The sequence below is a fragment of the Lytechinus variegatus genome, chromosome 4 (assembly GCF_018143015.1).
Source record: "Lytechinus variegatus isolate NC3 chromosome 4, Lvar_3.0, whole genome shotgun sequence".
In the NCBI taxonomy this organism is placed as follows: Eukaryota; Metazoa; Echinodermata; class Echinoidea; order Temnopleuroida; family Toxopneustidae; genus Lytechinus; species Lytechinus variegatus.
In genome coordinates, this window is record NC_054743.1 from 43,163,018 (window position 1) to 43,182,116 (window position 19,099).

The following is a 19,099-nucleotide window of genomic DNA, read 5'->3' on the forward strand; positions in this document are numbered from 1 at the left end:
TGGTCGATATGTGGTAGTCTCACCATACATATGGCCATTGAGTCCCCTGAAATAATCGCGCTAGAACTTCGGTCTCTGTAGTTGGTGAGTGAAGCCAATGGAGTTCAGCTGAACAACCAACATAACAGAGACTGAAGCTTTTGGTCTAAGTACAGCCTAACAGTTAAGCCACAACCCAGAGTCTGTAAAGACTATCAGAAAGATATGACCAAAATATAGGGGTTCAACTTCATGTTTCTTTTAGAAATTAGAGTAGGGGCCTTGATTTACCAACCTCTCAAGCTCTCCTAATTTCCCACTGTTAGATCATAGAATTGTTAACAAAAGATATTTTTCCAAAATGTGGAGTTGGATCTAGCATTATTGCTTCTGACCAGTTTAGTTTCCTCACACAGCTTGGTGAGAAAGGCCTGCAAAAACTTTTACTGATCGTAAGCTATGTGTTCTGGGAACAGTGGGAAGAAAACTTAAAAAAGGTTAAAGGTGAAAGGTCACAAACTAAGGTAAAGATCCAACTAAGGTAAGAAACAGTAAAAAAAAAAAGATAGAATAATCTGAAGTGTGAATATCAAACAAATTGATCTTATTTATATTGTAGGCATCGACAGAATGAACAAGTAAACATACTTCTTCCCAAGTTATTTTGCTCAAAAACACTATTGTTCAAAGTTACACCACTTTAAATATAGAGGAATGTTCTTCTTGCGTCATGATTTTAGGTTGTCGGAGAGGAACTGCATTGAGATTGTGAACAAACTGATAGAGGACAAGAAGATAGAGGTAATCTATACTCTGGATGGCAAGGAGTATCTGACACCATCCCAGGTAGTGAAAGAAATTCGAGATGAACTCATCATTCATGGAGGTAAGTTTCACTACCAGGCACCAGTTCAGATTAGACCATTGAGAGGGAAGCTGCAGGTTCTTTCCCCAAAGGCAACATAGAGAGAGTGTCACAAAAGTCACATTATCCACCCTCTTCCCCCCGCCCATCTCAATATCTGCCAACACAAGGCCGCTACTGAAGTGGATGTGGGATGTGGGGGGGGGGGGGGCTCTGTGTACTCTCAGGAAAGTTCCCTCTCACAAAGGTCCAAACTTGACAAATTGCCAGGGGGTATTTGGAGCAGTCTCCCCAGAGACCCACACCCCCTCTTCTCTCCCAAATGCTCCACCCTTAACAACATAATGGCCAAAGATAGCAAACATATGTGATAGGACATAGGGGAGATTGAAGGATAGCAAGCACTGAGATACTGCTACTTCAAGGGCAAGTCCACCCCAACAGTTTTTTATTCAAATAGCTGATTCAAGTGAAAATAAATTAACATCAGCAACAGCTGCATGAATTTTCAGTGTTATGCTTGTTTGTTTCTCTTTTTAATTCAAATCAATGTTTTTTGGTGGACTTGACCTTCAAGCAGCTGGTTAATTGGTCCAGAACCATTGTGGGTAAATTGGGACAGGAGGACGAGGGATTGAATTTGAGTAGCTTCTTTGTTGCAGCTGGTTCACAACATTTTTAGCTGTATTATTTCTCAGAGGATTAGTGTTGGATATTTAAAAAAAGTCTTAATAAGCAGTATGGCAACTATTCACTACCCTCAATAATTCAACTTATTAAATTTTAACCTGTTGAAGAGTATATGATTTCAGTATAATCCACATTTTCCATTGATCCTAGGAGTATGTCAAAGGGCCGATTGGCTCTTGGTGAATTTGGCTCATCAGTTTCTGAATTCCTTTTTTTTCTTATCATTTCAGGTAGAATAAACCTAGTAGAACTCCAACAGGTGAGGATATTTTTCTATTTTTATATTCTTTTTGCACCTCAGGAAAAATTTCCTGAAACATCCTTGCATCTGAATGACTCAGAATGATTCTGAATGACTTTCATTCATGAAATGCTCCCTGCAGTGTCAGGGTCGATCCCAGGGGGTTTGGGATGCACTGCCAGATGTAAGGGTTGTGGCTATTCTCTGCCTTTTATGATTTTGTAAGTAGTGAGAAATAAGAGGAAGAATAGGAGAATATTTGTTAAATCGTTCAGTTGTCTTTCTAACAAATACCGTAAGTAACGGTGTATTAACTGCACCTTTTTCTCGGCAGGATAAAAGCAAAAGTCGGGGGTGCGGTTTATACACGGTGACGGGTCTGAGCCAGCCCGCCGTAACCCCTCCCGTACATGTACGATGTCTGCCAGTTCACAACACATCGAGTGGCCGGGCGTAGCCGCCCAGGCAATGTCGTTTAGAGGGGTATGAGCCGCGGGTAATGGGAAGCGATTATTAAGATCTTAATTAAATATTGTTCATAACAAACGCACCCACCTTCATGACACTAATTTTGACTTTATTCTCGATTCAAAGTAGTGAATTTCCCTGGCTAATTTAAAAGAGATGCCAAGCATACTCGGTAATATTTTGTCACTGCTGAGCGAGAGTGGAGTGAGCTGAGAGATTGCGTTGTAATGTGGTTATAGTGCGACTTAAGCTGGCGCTATTCAAAGTCCCGTTTCACGCCAGCTTGTTTTTTTCCTTCCTGTTTGCTTTTCATAAGATACCATGTAAACCACGCACGGGAGAGAAGGCACGAAGCCGTAAAAAACAACTGGAAAAAATGTCAATTTCTTTGTTTCTTGAACCTTCCTGTAATCCCGTATCCAAAATTCATGCTAAGACATCAAATTTCTGAAAGTGATTGTGAGGGCAAGAATTGTGAATGTTTCTTCCTCCTACGCTGGAAAAGACACAGATCATAATTTGATAAGACGTACTGGCATGACTGGTACTGTATCGTAGTTTGCAATGTAATGGCAGTGCTCTGTGTGTGTGTGTGTGTGTACACTGTGAGGTGAGTGTGTAAGTTGCCAATATTGTCGGGACCGTTCTTTCTTTCTAACATTTGTAGATAAATTGATCAGGAACAGCAGATTACTGCTTACCTGTAATCTCTTTGGAGACTTTGAAATCTTAAAACTTAGATTTTGTTTCTTCATACCTCAAATATGCATGTTCATGTGAGAAGATTTTTTTTTTTTTTTTTTTTTTAGTCCAAAGTTGGGGGTGCGGTTAATACACGGGTGCGGTTAATACACCGTTACTTACGGTAACCCTTTTGCCAAAGTTATTGATATGAAAATAGTGTAGTATTAGATGTGTGTTTTAGAAGGAAAATCTAATTCTGGAACCATTCTTATTTCTAAGTAATGTATGTATACATGGGTTGATGAAAAATTTTGATATTTTTGTTGTTGCAGATACTGAACATTGATTTTAGCTACATTGAGGCCAAAGCTAATGAAGTAGTCAAGAATGACCGTAATGTGTTCTTGGTGCTTGGACAACTTATAGACAAGTAAGATTTTCATTTCTATTATTATTTTCGCAATCAGACAGTAAAATTTGAAAGGTATATAGTCCCATGTTTATCCTGAAACCTAGGGACCAGTGCTCATCCATTCAGGCAACTTGTCAAAAGTCTGTCCCTTGTCTTTTTTCAGGAATCCAGCTATTGGGATCGATGCTATGCGTCTTTTCATTGCAGTTTTCCTTCAGTCCCCATTGTTTTGTCTATGGTGACTGTGATGACTGTTTAATGAAAAGCTGCTTGTGGGATTCGTGCAGGAAAGAAAAGTAAAACAATACAATATAATCTGGGTTCCAAAAGAAAGTGATCAGACTTAACAAGGGCACTGCACAAATTTCACACAGTGAAAATGAACAATATTTTTTTTTACACAGGCTAGCTTTGCGTTTTTTTCATGGCAGTTTTCCTGTAGTCCCCATTGTTTTGTCTATGGTGACTATGATGATTTGTAATGAAAAGCAACTTATGGGATTCCTGAATTCTTTGTATTTTCTGATGTTATATTTTATTCATTGTAATTATTGCTTCTTAATTTTGTTGGAAAAATTGAATAAATGAATGAATGAATACGTTTTGACTTATGGCAAGATGCCCCAGTGAAATTGCCAAGTATAAATGTAAAATAGTCGTACTCTACTTACATGGAGATTGAAATTAATGAGGCGAAGTGAATATGTTGTTGAATTTCTGTGGGCTGAGTATTATTTCAAATTATCTTTTGTTTGTAAGATATGATAAAATGAAATGACGTAAGACAGAAAATAACTGCTACTCGTGCCTCTTTCCTGTACATGTAAAGGTATAAAGGTGTAATGATTTGGATATGCTGCCTATCATTTTATTCTTTGTCCACACTGTGACTACCTTGATCATCTTGAAGAAGAAAACAATGACCAACTCCACGATCCCAGCCGGGTGTTCATGGCAGATCTCACCATGAAGAACCAGCACTAACTACTCTTATCATTTTATCCCTTGTCCATGCAGTGACTACCTTGATCATCTAGCAGAAGAAATCAATGACCAACTCCAAGATGCCGGCCAGGTGTCCATTGCAGAACTCACCAAGGCCAATGATGTCCCTGCTGATTTCTTGACGGAGGTTAGTTAACTTTCTCTCATGAATAGTTTTCTTTGAAAGCTTGTGTTTTCAGCTTTCCTAGATAGCCATCGTTGCACATTTCATTCTGATAAGCTTGATAAAAGCTCAAACACATCGCTTGCGTGTGATTGTGATGCTACTACAACCAAATCCTAATTGCAGTACATTACATACAACATCATGAGCTGTACAAAGTTAGATAAAAACGTTGTTGTAGCACCCCCCCTCCCTCCCCAAGTTAGTAAATACGACAGTGTTAATATTACAGTGCTAAGGCCGGCCACAAGGACAATTATGTGGCCTTGGCCTTGGGTGTCTAGTCCGTGAGCCATGGAGGTGTAAAAGCCTTGACCTTGAACTTGAATGGGGCTCGTGGATGAGGCTGCAAGGTCAGTCATGGGATGTAGTATTGTAGAAAATAATTATTGATGTGCTATATGAAAGTGGAATATTATTATTATCTTCATCTTTGTAGGCTATTGAGCAGAGGATGGGGCGGATCATTGAGGGTCAGATGGATGCCTATGATAGGGGTGTGATCTTCACCCAAGCCTTCGTTGACAGGCACAGGGCGAGGATACGAGGGATCTTCAGTGCAATCACCAAGTAAGCTGTGGGTTTGCAAATGATGATAAAAAGATAGCTGGATTTGTATAGAATTATTTACCAGAGGATACAAAGCGCAACTATTTCAAATCATATCCCTCATAATAATAATCTGAACAGGTGATTGGTCTTAACCCCATCATGTGACCATAGATGGTTCCAACTAACGTCAAAAAATTTGGGGAAAAGGCCAATCTTGACATCTAAGGTCTCAAGCCAGGAATAGTACGGTGAGCTGTAAATGGTTAAAAAAAACCTTATTTATTTATTCAACTATATTTCAGATCTGCTGTATTGAATTAGAATGATTTGAATATTTAATAACGATGGCGGATGTAAACCAGATACATATGGCCTTCGATCAGAGGTTTGGTGAAACTATCGTTCCCTCAATGACGTGAATGTGACGATTTTCCTTCAAAAATTCTTCCAAATTTTTTTATTTGGACATCCATCAATTGACATATGCACTGTAGTTTAGACTTATAGTCTAATTTAGACTAACTGTGATTTAGTGTAATGCCCAGTTGGTCAAGCCTCCACTGCATCTATTTACTTTTTCACACTTTGTCATATGAATATTTGATTCATTAACATTTCATCTAATCATTATGTGTATTAGACAATGTGGATATTAGACAAAAGTGGGTGTAGCCTATTCTGAAAATTAGTTACAATGGAAAATTGAGCCGTGGACAAGCTTGTTGCAAACAAACATGGATTATTCTATGTGGGATGAGACACAATAGGTGCAGACCAGATAGAAATCTATCACCTCAGGCTGTGCTGTCTTCAATCATTCCCTTGTTGAAGTGTACTTGTCAAAGCCAGGGGGGGGGGATCGGAGCGTATATTGCTGTATACAACATGCAACAACAACAACAAAGGAAAAAGGGTATTTTGGCCAATCATCGTGCGTCTTAGGCTGGACGTATTTAGGGGGTCATAAAGGTGAAAGTCTGGTAAAAAGGGTATAATTGTGGAGTAAAACATACATGTTTGTTTTAGGGTTACACTTGTTTAGGGGTAAATTTGTCTAAAAATCATGCAAAAATACTTGAATAGGGTATAGATTTGTCTAATGGATAAAACTTAGGATTGGGTTGTAAAATCTGTGGTCTTACGTGGGTACAGCAATATACATCTTGATGAGTGTCCCCCTCCCCGAGTCAAAGCAGGTGTTTATTTGTCTTTGTCTTCCATTTAGGCCAACTCAAGTCTCCAACATATTGAACCAATACCACATTCCTGAGAGGTTATTTCACAGTAAGTTTGAACTTTCACTCTCTTACATTTAAAATACTACTGATACACTGCAAAAACTTTGGTGTTGCTTTAACACCAGCCCAGAATCTTTATATGTTCACACCAGAGAAGTGTTAAACAACACCAGTTTCGTTTTGGTCTAACACCAGACATGTGTTTATACAACACCAATTAGTATTAAAGGGGTGCTCCAGGCTGACAATATTTATAGCTTAATACACAGAGTAGAACTCACTGAGCAAAACGCTGAAAATTTCATCAAAATCGGATAACAAATAATAAAGTAATTGAAGTTTAAAGTTTAGCAATATTTTGTGAAAACAGGCCTCATGAATATTCGTTAGGCGAGCTGATGATGTCACATCTCCACTTTCTGTTTTCTTATGTTATTACATAAAACTTTTTTTTTTTTATTATTTCATACTTGTGTGAATAATATGTCTCCCTTATAATGAAATAAGTTGCAGCAATAAATATCTAATGCACTAAATCAGTTGTCAATCCAATTTTTTCTAGTTCTTGGAGGAAAAAATTTGAATAAACCTAATTTCATATGATAAAATACAAAAGAAAAAGTGGAGACGTGACATCATCAGCCCACCTAATGAATATTCATGACGACTGTTTTTTTACAAAATATTACTAAACTTTAAAATTCAATAACTTTGCTATTTGTTGTCCGATTTTGACGAAATTTTTCGGCATTTTGCTCAGTGAATTCTGCTCTATTTATTAAGCTATAAATACTTTCAGCCTGGACCACCCCTTTAAGACAGCATCGGTTTGATTCCAAACTGGTGTTGTTTCAATACATATATTCTAGGCTGGTGTTAAATCAACACCTGAGTTCTTGCAGTGTATAGTAGAATACATGTAATTTCTTCTACAAACAAAGAGATCAATTGACTGGTAGGCAGATAGATTAGTGTTCGGACATTACACATTTGTACACTTAAAATGTCTTTAGGAGAGCATGTTGCTGTTAAACGTAATGTAACATACTAATAACTATGTTATAATTATCACATGGCTCACTGAAATGGGGAGAATGTGAAACACACAAGCTGCCCGTTGTGGTCTTTTTACTAGTACAGTATGAGCTTGAAGATGTTAAAAAAGTAAATATTACAAATGTTGTGTGGAAATCTATTCCATGGGAATCACTCAGTATGTAGGAATGATGGATCCCCATGAATTATAAGAATGTGGTACAGCAAGTTTAGATGAGGTACAATACCTTAGGTTCCAATAAAGATTTATGGGTTTGTTAAACCACTTGTGATGAGTGAAAAATAAGAAAAGCATGTACAACATGTAACCTGTGCGGAGATTGTTTTCAGCCTCTGCAGACGATCTAATTGTGATTGTAAGATGTTATACATTTCAAAGCATCACCTAAATGAAAATGGGCAGTAACAAGGATTATATCAAAATGAGAGTAACAAGTGCTTGTAAAGTAACTAGTCCTGTACTTTTTTTATACTAGACTTGGTGACACATTTTGTGATGAATTCTAAATTAAGAAGCTGATACAATGTGTGACAAAGAGGAGAATGCTTTTCACAGTAACATCTATAAAATTCCATAACATTCTATTGTATTTTTTCATCACTAAGACAGTATAATTCATTCTAACGACAGGTATTCTTGAAGGACTTTAGAAAGAAAATTGTTTGAAGGGCTCCCTCATGCATGGCCGACAGGATACAGTAACATCTATAAAATTCCATAGCAGTATATTGTTTTGTTTTTTGACTTTGCAAGGACATTAGGATTCATTATTATGACGGGTATTCTTAAGGGTCTTGAGAAGGGAAAGTGTTTGAAGGGCTCCCTCATGGGTGGCAGAGAGGATACAGCTTATCACAACATCTATAAAACTCTATAACGTATTTTCTACATCACCAAGACATTATGGTTCATTCTAACGACAGGTATTCTTGAAGGTCTTGAGAAGGAAAAGCGTTTGAAGGGCTCCCTCATGGGTGGCAGACAGGAGAAGGCCTCGTACATTCCTGATATCTTCACCAAGACACAGAATGATTGGGTCGACTCCTTCTACGCACAGAATGGTTATCTTGGTATGTGATTATTAAGTTCTATCCTATACAACTGATAATTAAAGCACAAGTCCACCCAAACAATAAAGGGATTTGAATAGAAAGAGAAAAATCCAACGTGCATAATGCTGAAAATTTAATCAAAATTGGATGTAAAATGGAACATAAAATTTCATTTATCAAAAAAAAAGTTATTTGTACATGTATATAGAACATGGTGATTTAAAAATAAGTGGGTCATTTATATTACTCACACACTACTTGTTTTAAATGTTACCACACAAAGTACAGAATATTCAATTTTACAATAAGAAAGCATCTATATATATTTATGATATATATATATATATCACATCAAATTTCAAATTGGCAGTTTCACATATTCAGGGAGGAAACAATCATTGTTTCATGTTTTAATGATTAAAAATTGATATATATCATATATCAAATAATACAAAAGAAATAGTGAGTGTGCATCTTGGCAACGTCATTTGTTTCCTCATTTGCATACTGACCAGTCCAGGATGTGCATATACAGGGGTAACTGTTTAATGATATTAAGCGAAACTACAATATGTCTTTACTTTCTCACTTTAATCCCAATTTTGATGAAATTTTCCACCTCATGCTAGTTTGATCTTTTTCTTTTCATTCAACTTTTTACTGGGATGGATTGGCCTTTAAACAAATCCAGGGGCTTGTGTCTAAAAGTTCTTTCTTGGCACGCACGACAAGGTATTTTTTTTGTAAAGACAATGGGATGTGATGTATCAAATGGTGTAGGTGCAAGGTATATTTATTTTACCTGACGATAAGAAATGTTGAACCATTTCAAATTCTAAAATTAGCACAATATATATTTCTTAGTGACAAGGGGGATGAAATTATTATTCATCTCATGACATCATAATGAAATCATTACACTTACAATTAAAACGAAGTCTCTATATAAAATGCATGTTTATTTTAATTAGATGAAGTGATATTCAATTGATTGGTCACAATTTGCCCGAAGGAGGCTTAACTTCTCTCTATTTTTCTCTCTCCCTCTCTCTCTTTAACACATACACATACTTACACCAACATACATCCACTCACTCCTGTGTCTCCCCTCGTCTCTCTCAAACACACACCTACCTCTTTCCTTAATTCTGCAGAATTTGATGCCTTGTCAAGACTTGGCATCCCCGATCCCAAGTCTTTTGCCAAGCGTCGTTTCAAGTCGGAGAATCTGCTTATCCTACAGTCTTGTTGCATCGGCAAAGTTTTACAAGACCGTGTAGAGGCTAGCGTGGAGGAAGCATTGTCGTCTGGTACATGGATAGATGTCTTAGTGAGTACCACCCTGTTAAATCCCAATTGCCCTAATGAGCATAAGATGAGCTTAAATAGAATCCAACAAAATGACTCTTGAGTTGAGGGAGCGTGAAAATACTCTCATTTATTTCTTTCAATAATAATTATATGTAAAAGCATGCAAATATAATACATATGAACATAAATATACAAATATAATCATGAAACATTAAGATTAGATTTGAAAAAATAATGAAAGAAAAAGGTGTTCAAAAAGCTCTAACGCTATCCAGACTGGGCTTTTTTGGGTGCTAAAATCAATAAATTTTAGCTGATAAAAAAGTAAAAATAATCATATCTTTATGAATAATGTGTCTGAGAAAACTCATTTACGTTGACTTTGTACACAAAATCACGTTTAGGAGCAATTTTAGGTCTGACTTGCACTTACGTAATGTTGCATAATTTTTGAACCGCATAGCCCCAGATCATAAATTTGGTCTCAAAAGATGACCAAGACTTCAAAATAAAAAGTCAGTGAGGGGCACGGTCAGGGAGGGGGGGGTTGATTCAACCCCTCCCTGGCAGTTTTAGGGTTAAAGGCTTGAAAAAGGGAAACCAAGCTTGTAAAGAAGGTTCGCATCAATATTGAAGTGGTGCATTGAATAATTTTACTTTTAAATTTGATTAGCATTTTGGGTTGTAACAGAAACATTTTCAACTCTGTTCTGTACAGACCTATATGAAAAAAAGACGAAATTTTGTGTAGCAGTCATAAAAAAAGGAAACTTATTCCCTGTGATGATATTGTTGTAACTACCGACTTAAAGGAGAAGTACACCCTAACATTTACTTCGGTGTATAAAAACAGCAGAAAAAGGAGGGAAATGCATTTACTCAAGGATTGATTAATATCCTTAGAACTAACAGAGTTTAGAATTGTTTAAGGTTTTAGTTTTAAGACAGCACTTGCAATACACTGCATTAAGCCATCATCATCATCACCATCTTCAGTATCATCATCATCATATTCATCATGACTATCATCATCATCAATTAATACAGGAGTGATCGTCCCAGAAGCAGACATATATCATCGCTTTTACTATTTGTTTCAGCCCCTCCTTCCGAGCTCCTTCACATCGACTGACTGTGGACAGATCTTGCATCACTGCCTCAAAGGAAACCGTCAGCTAGACGGCAAGGTCTTCTGCGATACAATCATCTGTAGTCATAAGTTCATGGCTGATTGCAAGGCAATCTTTTATCCCATCATGAAAGTCAAAGCAAAAGAGGTGATAACAAATTTGGGATGATAATATTGATATACCAGACCTGCCAACCAGTACATTTTAGGCGTGTCTAGTATGTTTTTGCAACCAAAATATGGCAGTATGTTTTTTCTTTAAAAAAAAAAAAAAATATTTTTTTTTACAAAATCGTAATTTATTGAGAAAAATCATCTCTATATGTCTCTATTTCATAAAACATACACAAATATGGTTATTAGATCAATGTAATTTCAAGTAACTTTTTTTTCAATCATTTTGTTAAAACCAGGGTGAGATATGCACATGTTTCAATGTTTTTTTTTCATCTGCAATAGCAGTCCGCATATTGTATTGTTTTATTGATTGTTGTTTTTTATTGTCTAGCCTTGAAATGATATAAAACAAAGATGAAGCAAAAAAAAATGCACCATTAGATTCTTCATGACTAAGTAACCACATTTACCTTGATATTATGTAACAACAGGGTATTGCAAGAGACAAATTTTTGCTTCAATTGATAAATCAAATCTAACATAAAGAGAATTAATTGTGCATATACCTCGTCATACATAGAGATGGTAAGCAATTAATTATTCATAATTAACAATAAATCATAACCTTGCAATAGATTGATTTTTGGACCAAAAATCTACCTGCAATTATTTTTTTTGCAACTGCCTACATTCTGTTATGAAGGATGCCAAGAGAGCACCAGACATCTTGATGCAGGCTGACAAGAAACCATCGGGGGGATCGGATGCTAAAAGAGATCGCAAAGAAGAGAGGAGAAAAAAGGCGGCAGGTGAGGTAGACCACTGCTTGGTCTAAAATCATGGACCCACAGGTCCACGGTCTAAACTTACTGGCCCGTATTCTGAAGTCGGGTTTAACTTAAACTCAGGTTTATAGTTGTGGTTTAAGTATGGATAGCCAATTGTTGCATAAATCGCTAACAGTAGAGATATTATATTTCATCTCATTTTGCTCTCATATCATTCATAATTGTCTAGGAAGTATAAATAGATAATTGTCTTCACTATCGATGAATCAGGAAAGAGCACAGTAAACATACAGCTGAATAAAAATTTTGACACTTTTGGCTTACCCATCACTATAGCACAGGGTTAGACCATGGTCTAAGTTAAACCTGACTACAGAATACGGGCCACTCTGTCTTACCCCACGGTCTTATTCTTTGCCTTCTACCTAGGGAGCATTTCATCAACAATATTTTTTGTCTGCCTCGTTGTCAGATATGACAACTTTCCTTCATTTTGATTGGCTTAGGAGCACAGTTTCTATGGTAACTGTGTGCCGTTGTAAGTGTTGGATGACACATACTTTGTCGGATAAACTATCTGAAGACTCCTTCATGAAATTCTCACCAGGCCATCTAGAAAGCATCTAGGCCAATAGACAAGGGGTGTGTTTACAAAGACTGAGTATGACTGATGGGGTGTTGCAAGAAAATTGCGATCAATTGCAAATCTATCTTTGGTCCCTATAGCAATCATATGTCTTGAAATTAATTTCAAATTCGTGATTGATTGCTTATCTGCTCATTGAAACAAGAAGTTTAATCTGATTTGCTGGAGCTAATGTTGATCTATCAGTTGTAAAATTGGAACAGAATATTTGCAATTGATTGCAAATATTTCCTTGCAACACTCCATTAATAGAGTTGCACTTAAATGCCTAGTTATGTGCGTTATATGAGGCATGACCGCATTGGTCAGATCTTGCCAAGAGGACGCGCACTACTGGGTATCAATCAATCAGATTGTGCGTTGCATATCAGGTAAGCGTCGACATTTAGGTGTGTCTCTAAGTCATACGTAAATCTTTGTAAAACACCCCCCATTCGTAATGATTTTTGGAGAGTTACATGCAGCCTTACGTACAACTGGAACACGTTCTAAGTTTCGAACTTGGCTCCATAGGAATACCGCATGTCATGTAGCGCAAGAAAGGATCACCAGTCTGGTTTAAAGTCTTGTGTTACTTACGAGCAGCTTTATAAAATGGTCCCCTGTTTACGTCATATTAATGATAATAATAATCATTTATATAGCGCCATCTATCCAGAAATAATCTATTCCGAGGCACATTGTTAGTATGAGGCGATGATAGACAAACTTTAAAAAGACGAAATGATGTTCATATAGTTCAAGTAGAATTTGATATGTATTTTTGTTGACCTTTATGGCTCACCCTTTTTCATATCATTTTGATTTATTCATTGACAAATAATTTGTTTGAAAATGAATTAAAAATCCTTTATCTCATTTCCTTTCCCCCTTTAATATTCTCCCTCTCTCTGTCTATTTCTCTGTCTCTTCTGTCTTTCACCCTGTCTTCATCTTCTTTTATCTCTGTCTCTCTGTGTGTCTGTATATATCTCTCTGTCTCTCTGTGTGTCTCTCTCCATATAACTTTGCCTGTTTCACTGCCTCTGTCATTCTGTTTCTCTGTCTGTTTCTCCTTCTCTGCCTATGTTTGTGTGTCTTTCTCTCTCTCTCCCGCTCTCTGTCTGTCTCTCTCTTCCTCTCTCTGACCCTTAGGTGTTGGTGGGGGTGGTAGTGCTAAGGGCGGCGTAGGAGGGCAGGCCAGAGAGGTCAAAACGAAGAAGGTCAAGAAAGGACGAGGGAAAGAAGTTGAAGAGGATGATGATGAAGATACGCAGAGAGGTGAGTGAGATCAAAACAGAATCTTTTTACTATTTACTCTTATATCTGCCTGCTATGTTTTGACTCGAGTAACATTCAGTGGATGGCCAACTACTACTCAACGCACATTTCATTCACAATTCACACAGAGTGATGTGTGATGCTTGTGTATAAGCCTGTTCATGGTTGTAAACTGCGCATGAGCAGAAAAAGGTCATTTGAGATAAACCATGAAGGTGGCTTTCAATTTCACTGACATAGGCATTTGTGATTTGATGATTATTCATGTATTCCTTTCAAAATATTCATTTTATCACATCCAAGCTGAAGAGTAATAAATAGAGCCTTCATAATAACTGGTATTTGACAGGAGCCTAAACAATAGTCAGATGTGCCAAAGGCAGACAATAAAACAGATTTCCAAACATTATCCCTGATGTACTATTCTAGTCACCTGGTCTATACAATGCCTTTTGTTCTTAGAATTTGAATATTCTACCGGTAAAGCTTACGCAACATCTACATTTGAAAATGATAGTGCTTATCCTAATGAAAAATCACAAAGGTCATTTGAGAAAGTTGATCATGAGCTTACAGTGAACTGGCTTATTGTAGAGTGTACATGCAAAACTTTCTCAGTAACAAACCAGTCAAAAGTTAGTATGATTTGAATTAGAATAGTCTGGGCAGAACCCCTCTTAAGGTTGAACCCAAATTTAACTCTTCATGCGTTACGTTCGCATTATTGCACATCCGTAGGCATGTTTTGTTCGCATTTTTGCACAACCACACATTTCCCATAGACGTCCCCTGTCCCATTGTTTTTCGAACAATTGGATGCCCCGGAACGTGCCTAGCTACAATGTATAGCCTGGCGTTTGTGTATACCGTACATGTGTACCGATCGATCGATCGCGCGTGCGACATTAGTTTAGCGTTCGACGGATTATCGCAGTTAACAAAAAATCAATACATCCTGATACAGCCAGGAAGTTCATTGAAAAAGGAGAGGAGAAAATCAATAAAACCCTCCTCACAAACAATACCATGGCCAGGTTTTTTGTTAGGAGTCTGTGACTCATGGCATGAATGTGAATGAGACCCTTTCAATGGAGTGACCTTGACCAGGCAAAAATTTACTCTCTTTTATTTTCCACTATATATGGGCTATTTTTATCAGATTATCATGATTTTGGTATCAATACAAATCTTATGTAATGAACAGTCCAAGTGGAAAAATAAAAATCATGCCACTAATACAAGAACCAAAGTAAAAGGGGGGGGGGCTTAATTTTGTTGGAAGTATTAGGAGAAAGCATTTAGAAAATGTAATTTACTATACATTTTTCCATAATTTAAAGGGAATATTTAACTTTGTGAGCAATTTAAAAAATTATCATATTGCTCTTTGAAAATGTTATGAACATTCGACTAACAACTCAAAAATACCCATGTGAAAGTTTGGGATCATAACATATTCGGGAAGTGTTTTTAAAAACTGAAAATCTGAGGCAATGTTTGAAGAGAAAAATGCACTTCTCGACGGTTGATTCATGATTCTGTGTCCAATTTAAATCGATATTATATAGCGCCACCTTGTGATGTATGTAAGAAAGTAGGCGGAGCTTACCACGGCGGAATTCAGTTCTCCGTGATCTGTTGTGTTCGAAGTTTGTTGGGGGGGTCTGTGTTCTCTCGGTGTCCGCTCTGTGTGATAAGCGCATGTGCCTTGAAGTCTGTAATAGCTCTATGGTGAAAGGGTTTAGTTGTGTGTGTATCGCTTGCATTTCATTGGGGAATCTAATGTACTGTCAGGTGTCGAACTCGTGAGTGTCCATTCCGCCTTTGGTCTGTACATTTTGTATATGCTATAGCCTGGGTCAAGCCACATGTATGCCTCGAATGATAGACCAATAGCTCTATGGATAGACCATGGGATTTTGATGAATTTATATTTTGGCGACATAAATTAGTAGCAAATAAAACGGCAACAGAAAATAACGCTAAATAACGGCCAGGTCTACAAATACATGAAGAATCCCAGAGCTGCGTACAGTGTAGAGTAGGTTTTTTTTTTTTTTTTTTGGTTATGTGGATCATGGAGGGATGGAGTGTGATTTTCCAGAAGCTATATTGTGCCCCTCCCCCCAAAATTACCTTTCTGTTCTTTGCTTTACCTTTGCATAAACTACAATACGTCCTTGTGGTTCTTGATTATTCTCTTTTACCTGGTCACGATATAGCAAACGTCCGTCGACTGGTTCGATCGAGATTAACTGATATGGACGATAAAAGAGGCGAATGCACTGAATATAGCTCCATGTATGTATCCGAGCGCAACTCTTGTCATGATATGTCGATGTGCATGTTTACATGCACGGAACATAGCTGGGAATAAAGGCAGCCCGAAAGGCAGTGACCTCCCCTCCTCCACCCCCCCCCCCCGTGCCCCTGACATGGAAACTTCATCATCCACCATCGTGTTTGTGTGTTTACGTCCACCTGAATTTTCATGGACACAGGTAAAAAATTTGACAAGCGCCCACAAAAAAGGGTTATCAACCTAAATTTTAGGAGTTGCTCACCTAACCTAAAATTTTTGACAAGGAAAAAAAAGGTCATCAACCTAAATTTTAGGGGGGGCAACACACGTTTCAGGGGGGTCCACGTGAATATAGGGGGGATCACGCAGGAAAAAAAATTGACAAGCAAAAAAAAAAAAGATTATCAACAAAAAAATTTAGGGGGGCCGTCCCCCCCCCCCGCTTCCGCCGCCTATGTTCCCATCAACAATCTTCGGTATAGGCATATCTTCACGTAAGATACTTGTGAGAAACTCCCGGGTCCTGTTGCTCCCCCCCCCCCCCTCCGATCGATCGGGGCCTATCCGTTTTAGACTATTTTGGAACGTGTTAGATATAGGGTAGTAATTTGCAAACCCAAACATCTCAACTCCCGAGACCCTGGAATATCATGACTGTATAAGACCTACAAATTATTATGCATAAGTTTGTTTGTTTTGTGTATTTGATTTGCATGAATGACAGTGTGTTTTTTGGAAGGGGTAGCCGTATTTAATTTTATCCATGATTGGGGTCAATAATTCTTTACATTTCTCCGCCATATAATCCGCTCATGACACCTTTCAAATCATATCACATTTCTTTTTCAATTTCCATTTCTTTCCCGCTTCTGCTTCCCTTCGCTCTTCCTTCCGTAAATTCTTTACAGTATAAAGACGCAATCTGATTTTTGTTACACAATCCTATGAACCTTACGTGAAGATAGTTTTTTGTGTTCTTTTCTAGCTCGTAATACCTGAAAACCTGTAAATTGGTTATTGATTTTCTTTATACAATTTTTTTATAAACCCCTCATTATTTCAGCGTATATGAAGCATCCTTTACCTTCAATCTGGCATTGTTTATATACAGTGCGTCCCAGAATAAACGAAACCGAGATTTAGCGATCATTTATCATAACTTAATCATAATAAGAATAGACAAATGACCTACCAATTTAAAGCTTAGAATCTCCTCTTTCATCTGATATTACTTAGGTTATTTCTTATTCACGCATGGGTGAGCAAAAACAATTTGAAGAAAGGATACCAAAAACTCATTTGGCGGGGGGTATCTGGGTTTAAAAAAGAAAACCACATTTCTGAAATGTTCAATATCTGCTCTTTAATTTGGTACCTAAATTACAGAAAATGGTCAAGAAATAAAAAAGTTCTGGTCATTTGAAAGAAGGCTTGTATTTCCATAATTTCATGAGATAAACGTGTTTTCACCGGTTTCCCACAGAAGCTTTCGCATGGTGAACAAAAGATTTAATGCATGGCTGATCGTCAACAAAACAGAGTGTCGAGTGAGTTTGAAAGCCAGCCTGGAGAACCTCTTCATTTTATGAAATTATTGAAATTGAAGCCTTATTTCAAATGACCAGAACTTTGTTATTTCTTGACCGTTTTCTGTAATTTAGGTATCAAATTAAAGAGGAGATATTGAACTTTTCAAAAATGTGGTTTTCTTTTTGAAACCCAGATACTCCCCGCCAAATGAGTTTTTGATATCCTGTCTTCAAATTGTATTTGCTCACTCATGCGTGAATGAGAAATAATCTAAGTCATATCAGATAAAAGAGGAGATTCTAAGCTTTAAATTGGTAGGTCATTTGTCTATTTTATTTATGATTAAGTTATGATAAATGATCGCTAAATCTCGGTTTCGTTTTTTCTGGGACGCACTGTATATCATCATATCATGTTCATTTTAGGAAAATAATGAAAAATGAAACAATGTAAAAATCTTAGTTTGAGTCAGAATTTTAAACAAAACTAGTCACACCGTCAATCACGAAAGTTCCCGTTTCTGCTCGATCCAATCACTGTAATTTTTAGATTCCATGGAATAATTAGTCCATCATCACCACAACCATCAAGTAACAGTACACTTGAATTCGTGTATTTTAAAACAAATGCTTGTGAATGAGCATAATTGTATTTCCGTCAATATTGAAAGGCCATCTCTAACAGGGTAAGACCCCCCCCACCACTCTGGATATTTTATCGTCGGTTAATATGCGTGACTGTCGGGATAAGGGAAGAGAGGGAAAATAGAAGGGAAAAGGGTGGGGAAGAAGAGAAAGAAGAAAAGTGGAAAAGGGGGAAAATTAAAAGAAAAGAGGTTGTCTGACTGACGCCTACTGGAAAAATGATAGAACTGATTGTCACGAAGGAATGTTCCTCTACTCCATGTATATAGGCTAAATACCATCAGTGTAATGTAGGCACACAGGGCTGTTCTAATAAAATGCTTTGAATGTATAGGTTGTACGTCTAAATCCCTTAAAATTAAGCCCATCATTTTTCACGTACAGTGATTAAAATTGCCCGGCCGTAGGTCCCAGTCGCGAAAATTGTCGTCATTCAATTAGAGTATTCAATATATTCACAAAATTCTTATATACGTGTTGGGCAGCACTTTTAAAATAGTCCCTTTCAGATCAGTAAATTTAGTTCGCAATATAGACAGCTTGTTCTTTATTGTTGTACAACGTCCAGTCGTGATCAAGTATTTATATCACAAAATATATTGTTGAGATGATAACCTTCGTATATACGTGTAGATAAAATAGCTTATTGTGTTTCGCGCTTGCAATGATTTTTTATTGAGGTACATCGAATTTGATATTTACATTTAAAGAATAACCTACTTAGAATGTTTAGTTGTCGGGTCATAATATAGAAAACTTCAGCTCGCGCTATTCGCTTGCATTGTTTCAATGAATATCCCCCATGTCAGCAGTGACGTATCTAGAACAAACGAAGCCCAGGCAAGTGCTAAAATCGCACCCCTTTCAAATTGTAGGTCTATGATATATATACTCGGCAGTTGACCAGTCAAAACAAAATAATAGTTTAGTCCGTTTCTTTTAATCATGCAAATGATGCGTATCTAG

At 37.2% G+C, this 19,099-nt stretch overlaps 1 protein-coding gene across 1 annotated transcript in view; it reads left to right on the top strand.

The window, feature by feature from the left end:
• The window catches only part of LOC121414116 (E3 UFM1-protein ligase 1-like), a 43,943-nt gene that overhangs the window by 1,498 nt on the left and 23,346 nt on the right, over positions 1–19,099 (top strand). Inside the window, exons 2-12 of the mRNA XM_041607180.1 lie at positions 720–865; positions 1,765–1,793; positions 3,260–3,357; positions 4,357–4,471; positions 4,947–5,077; positions 6,285–6,343; positions 8,278–8,424; positions 9,561–9,736; positions 10,818–10,994; positions 11,667–11,772; positions 13,532–13,657. Of these exons, the coding sequence (XP_041463114.1) occupies positions 720–865; positions 1,765–1,793; positions 3,260–3,357; positions 4,357–4,471; positions 4,947–5,077; positions 6,285–6,343; positions 8,278–8,424; positions 9,561–9,736; positions 10,818–10,994; positions 11,667–11,772; positions 13,532–13,657 (1,310 nt within the window). The remainder of the gene's footprint in view (positions 1–719; positions 866–1,764; positions 1,794–3,259; positions 3,358–4,356; positions 4,472–4,946; positions 5,078–6,284; positions 6,344–8,277; positions 8,425–9,560; positions 9,737–10,817; positions 10,995–11,666; positions 11,773–13,531; positions 13,658–19,099) is intronic.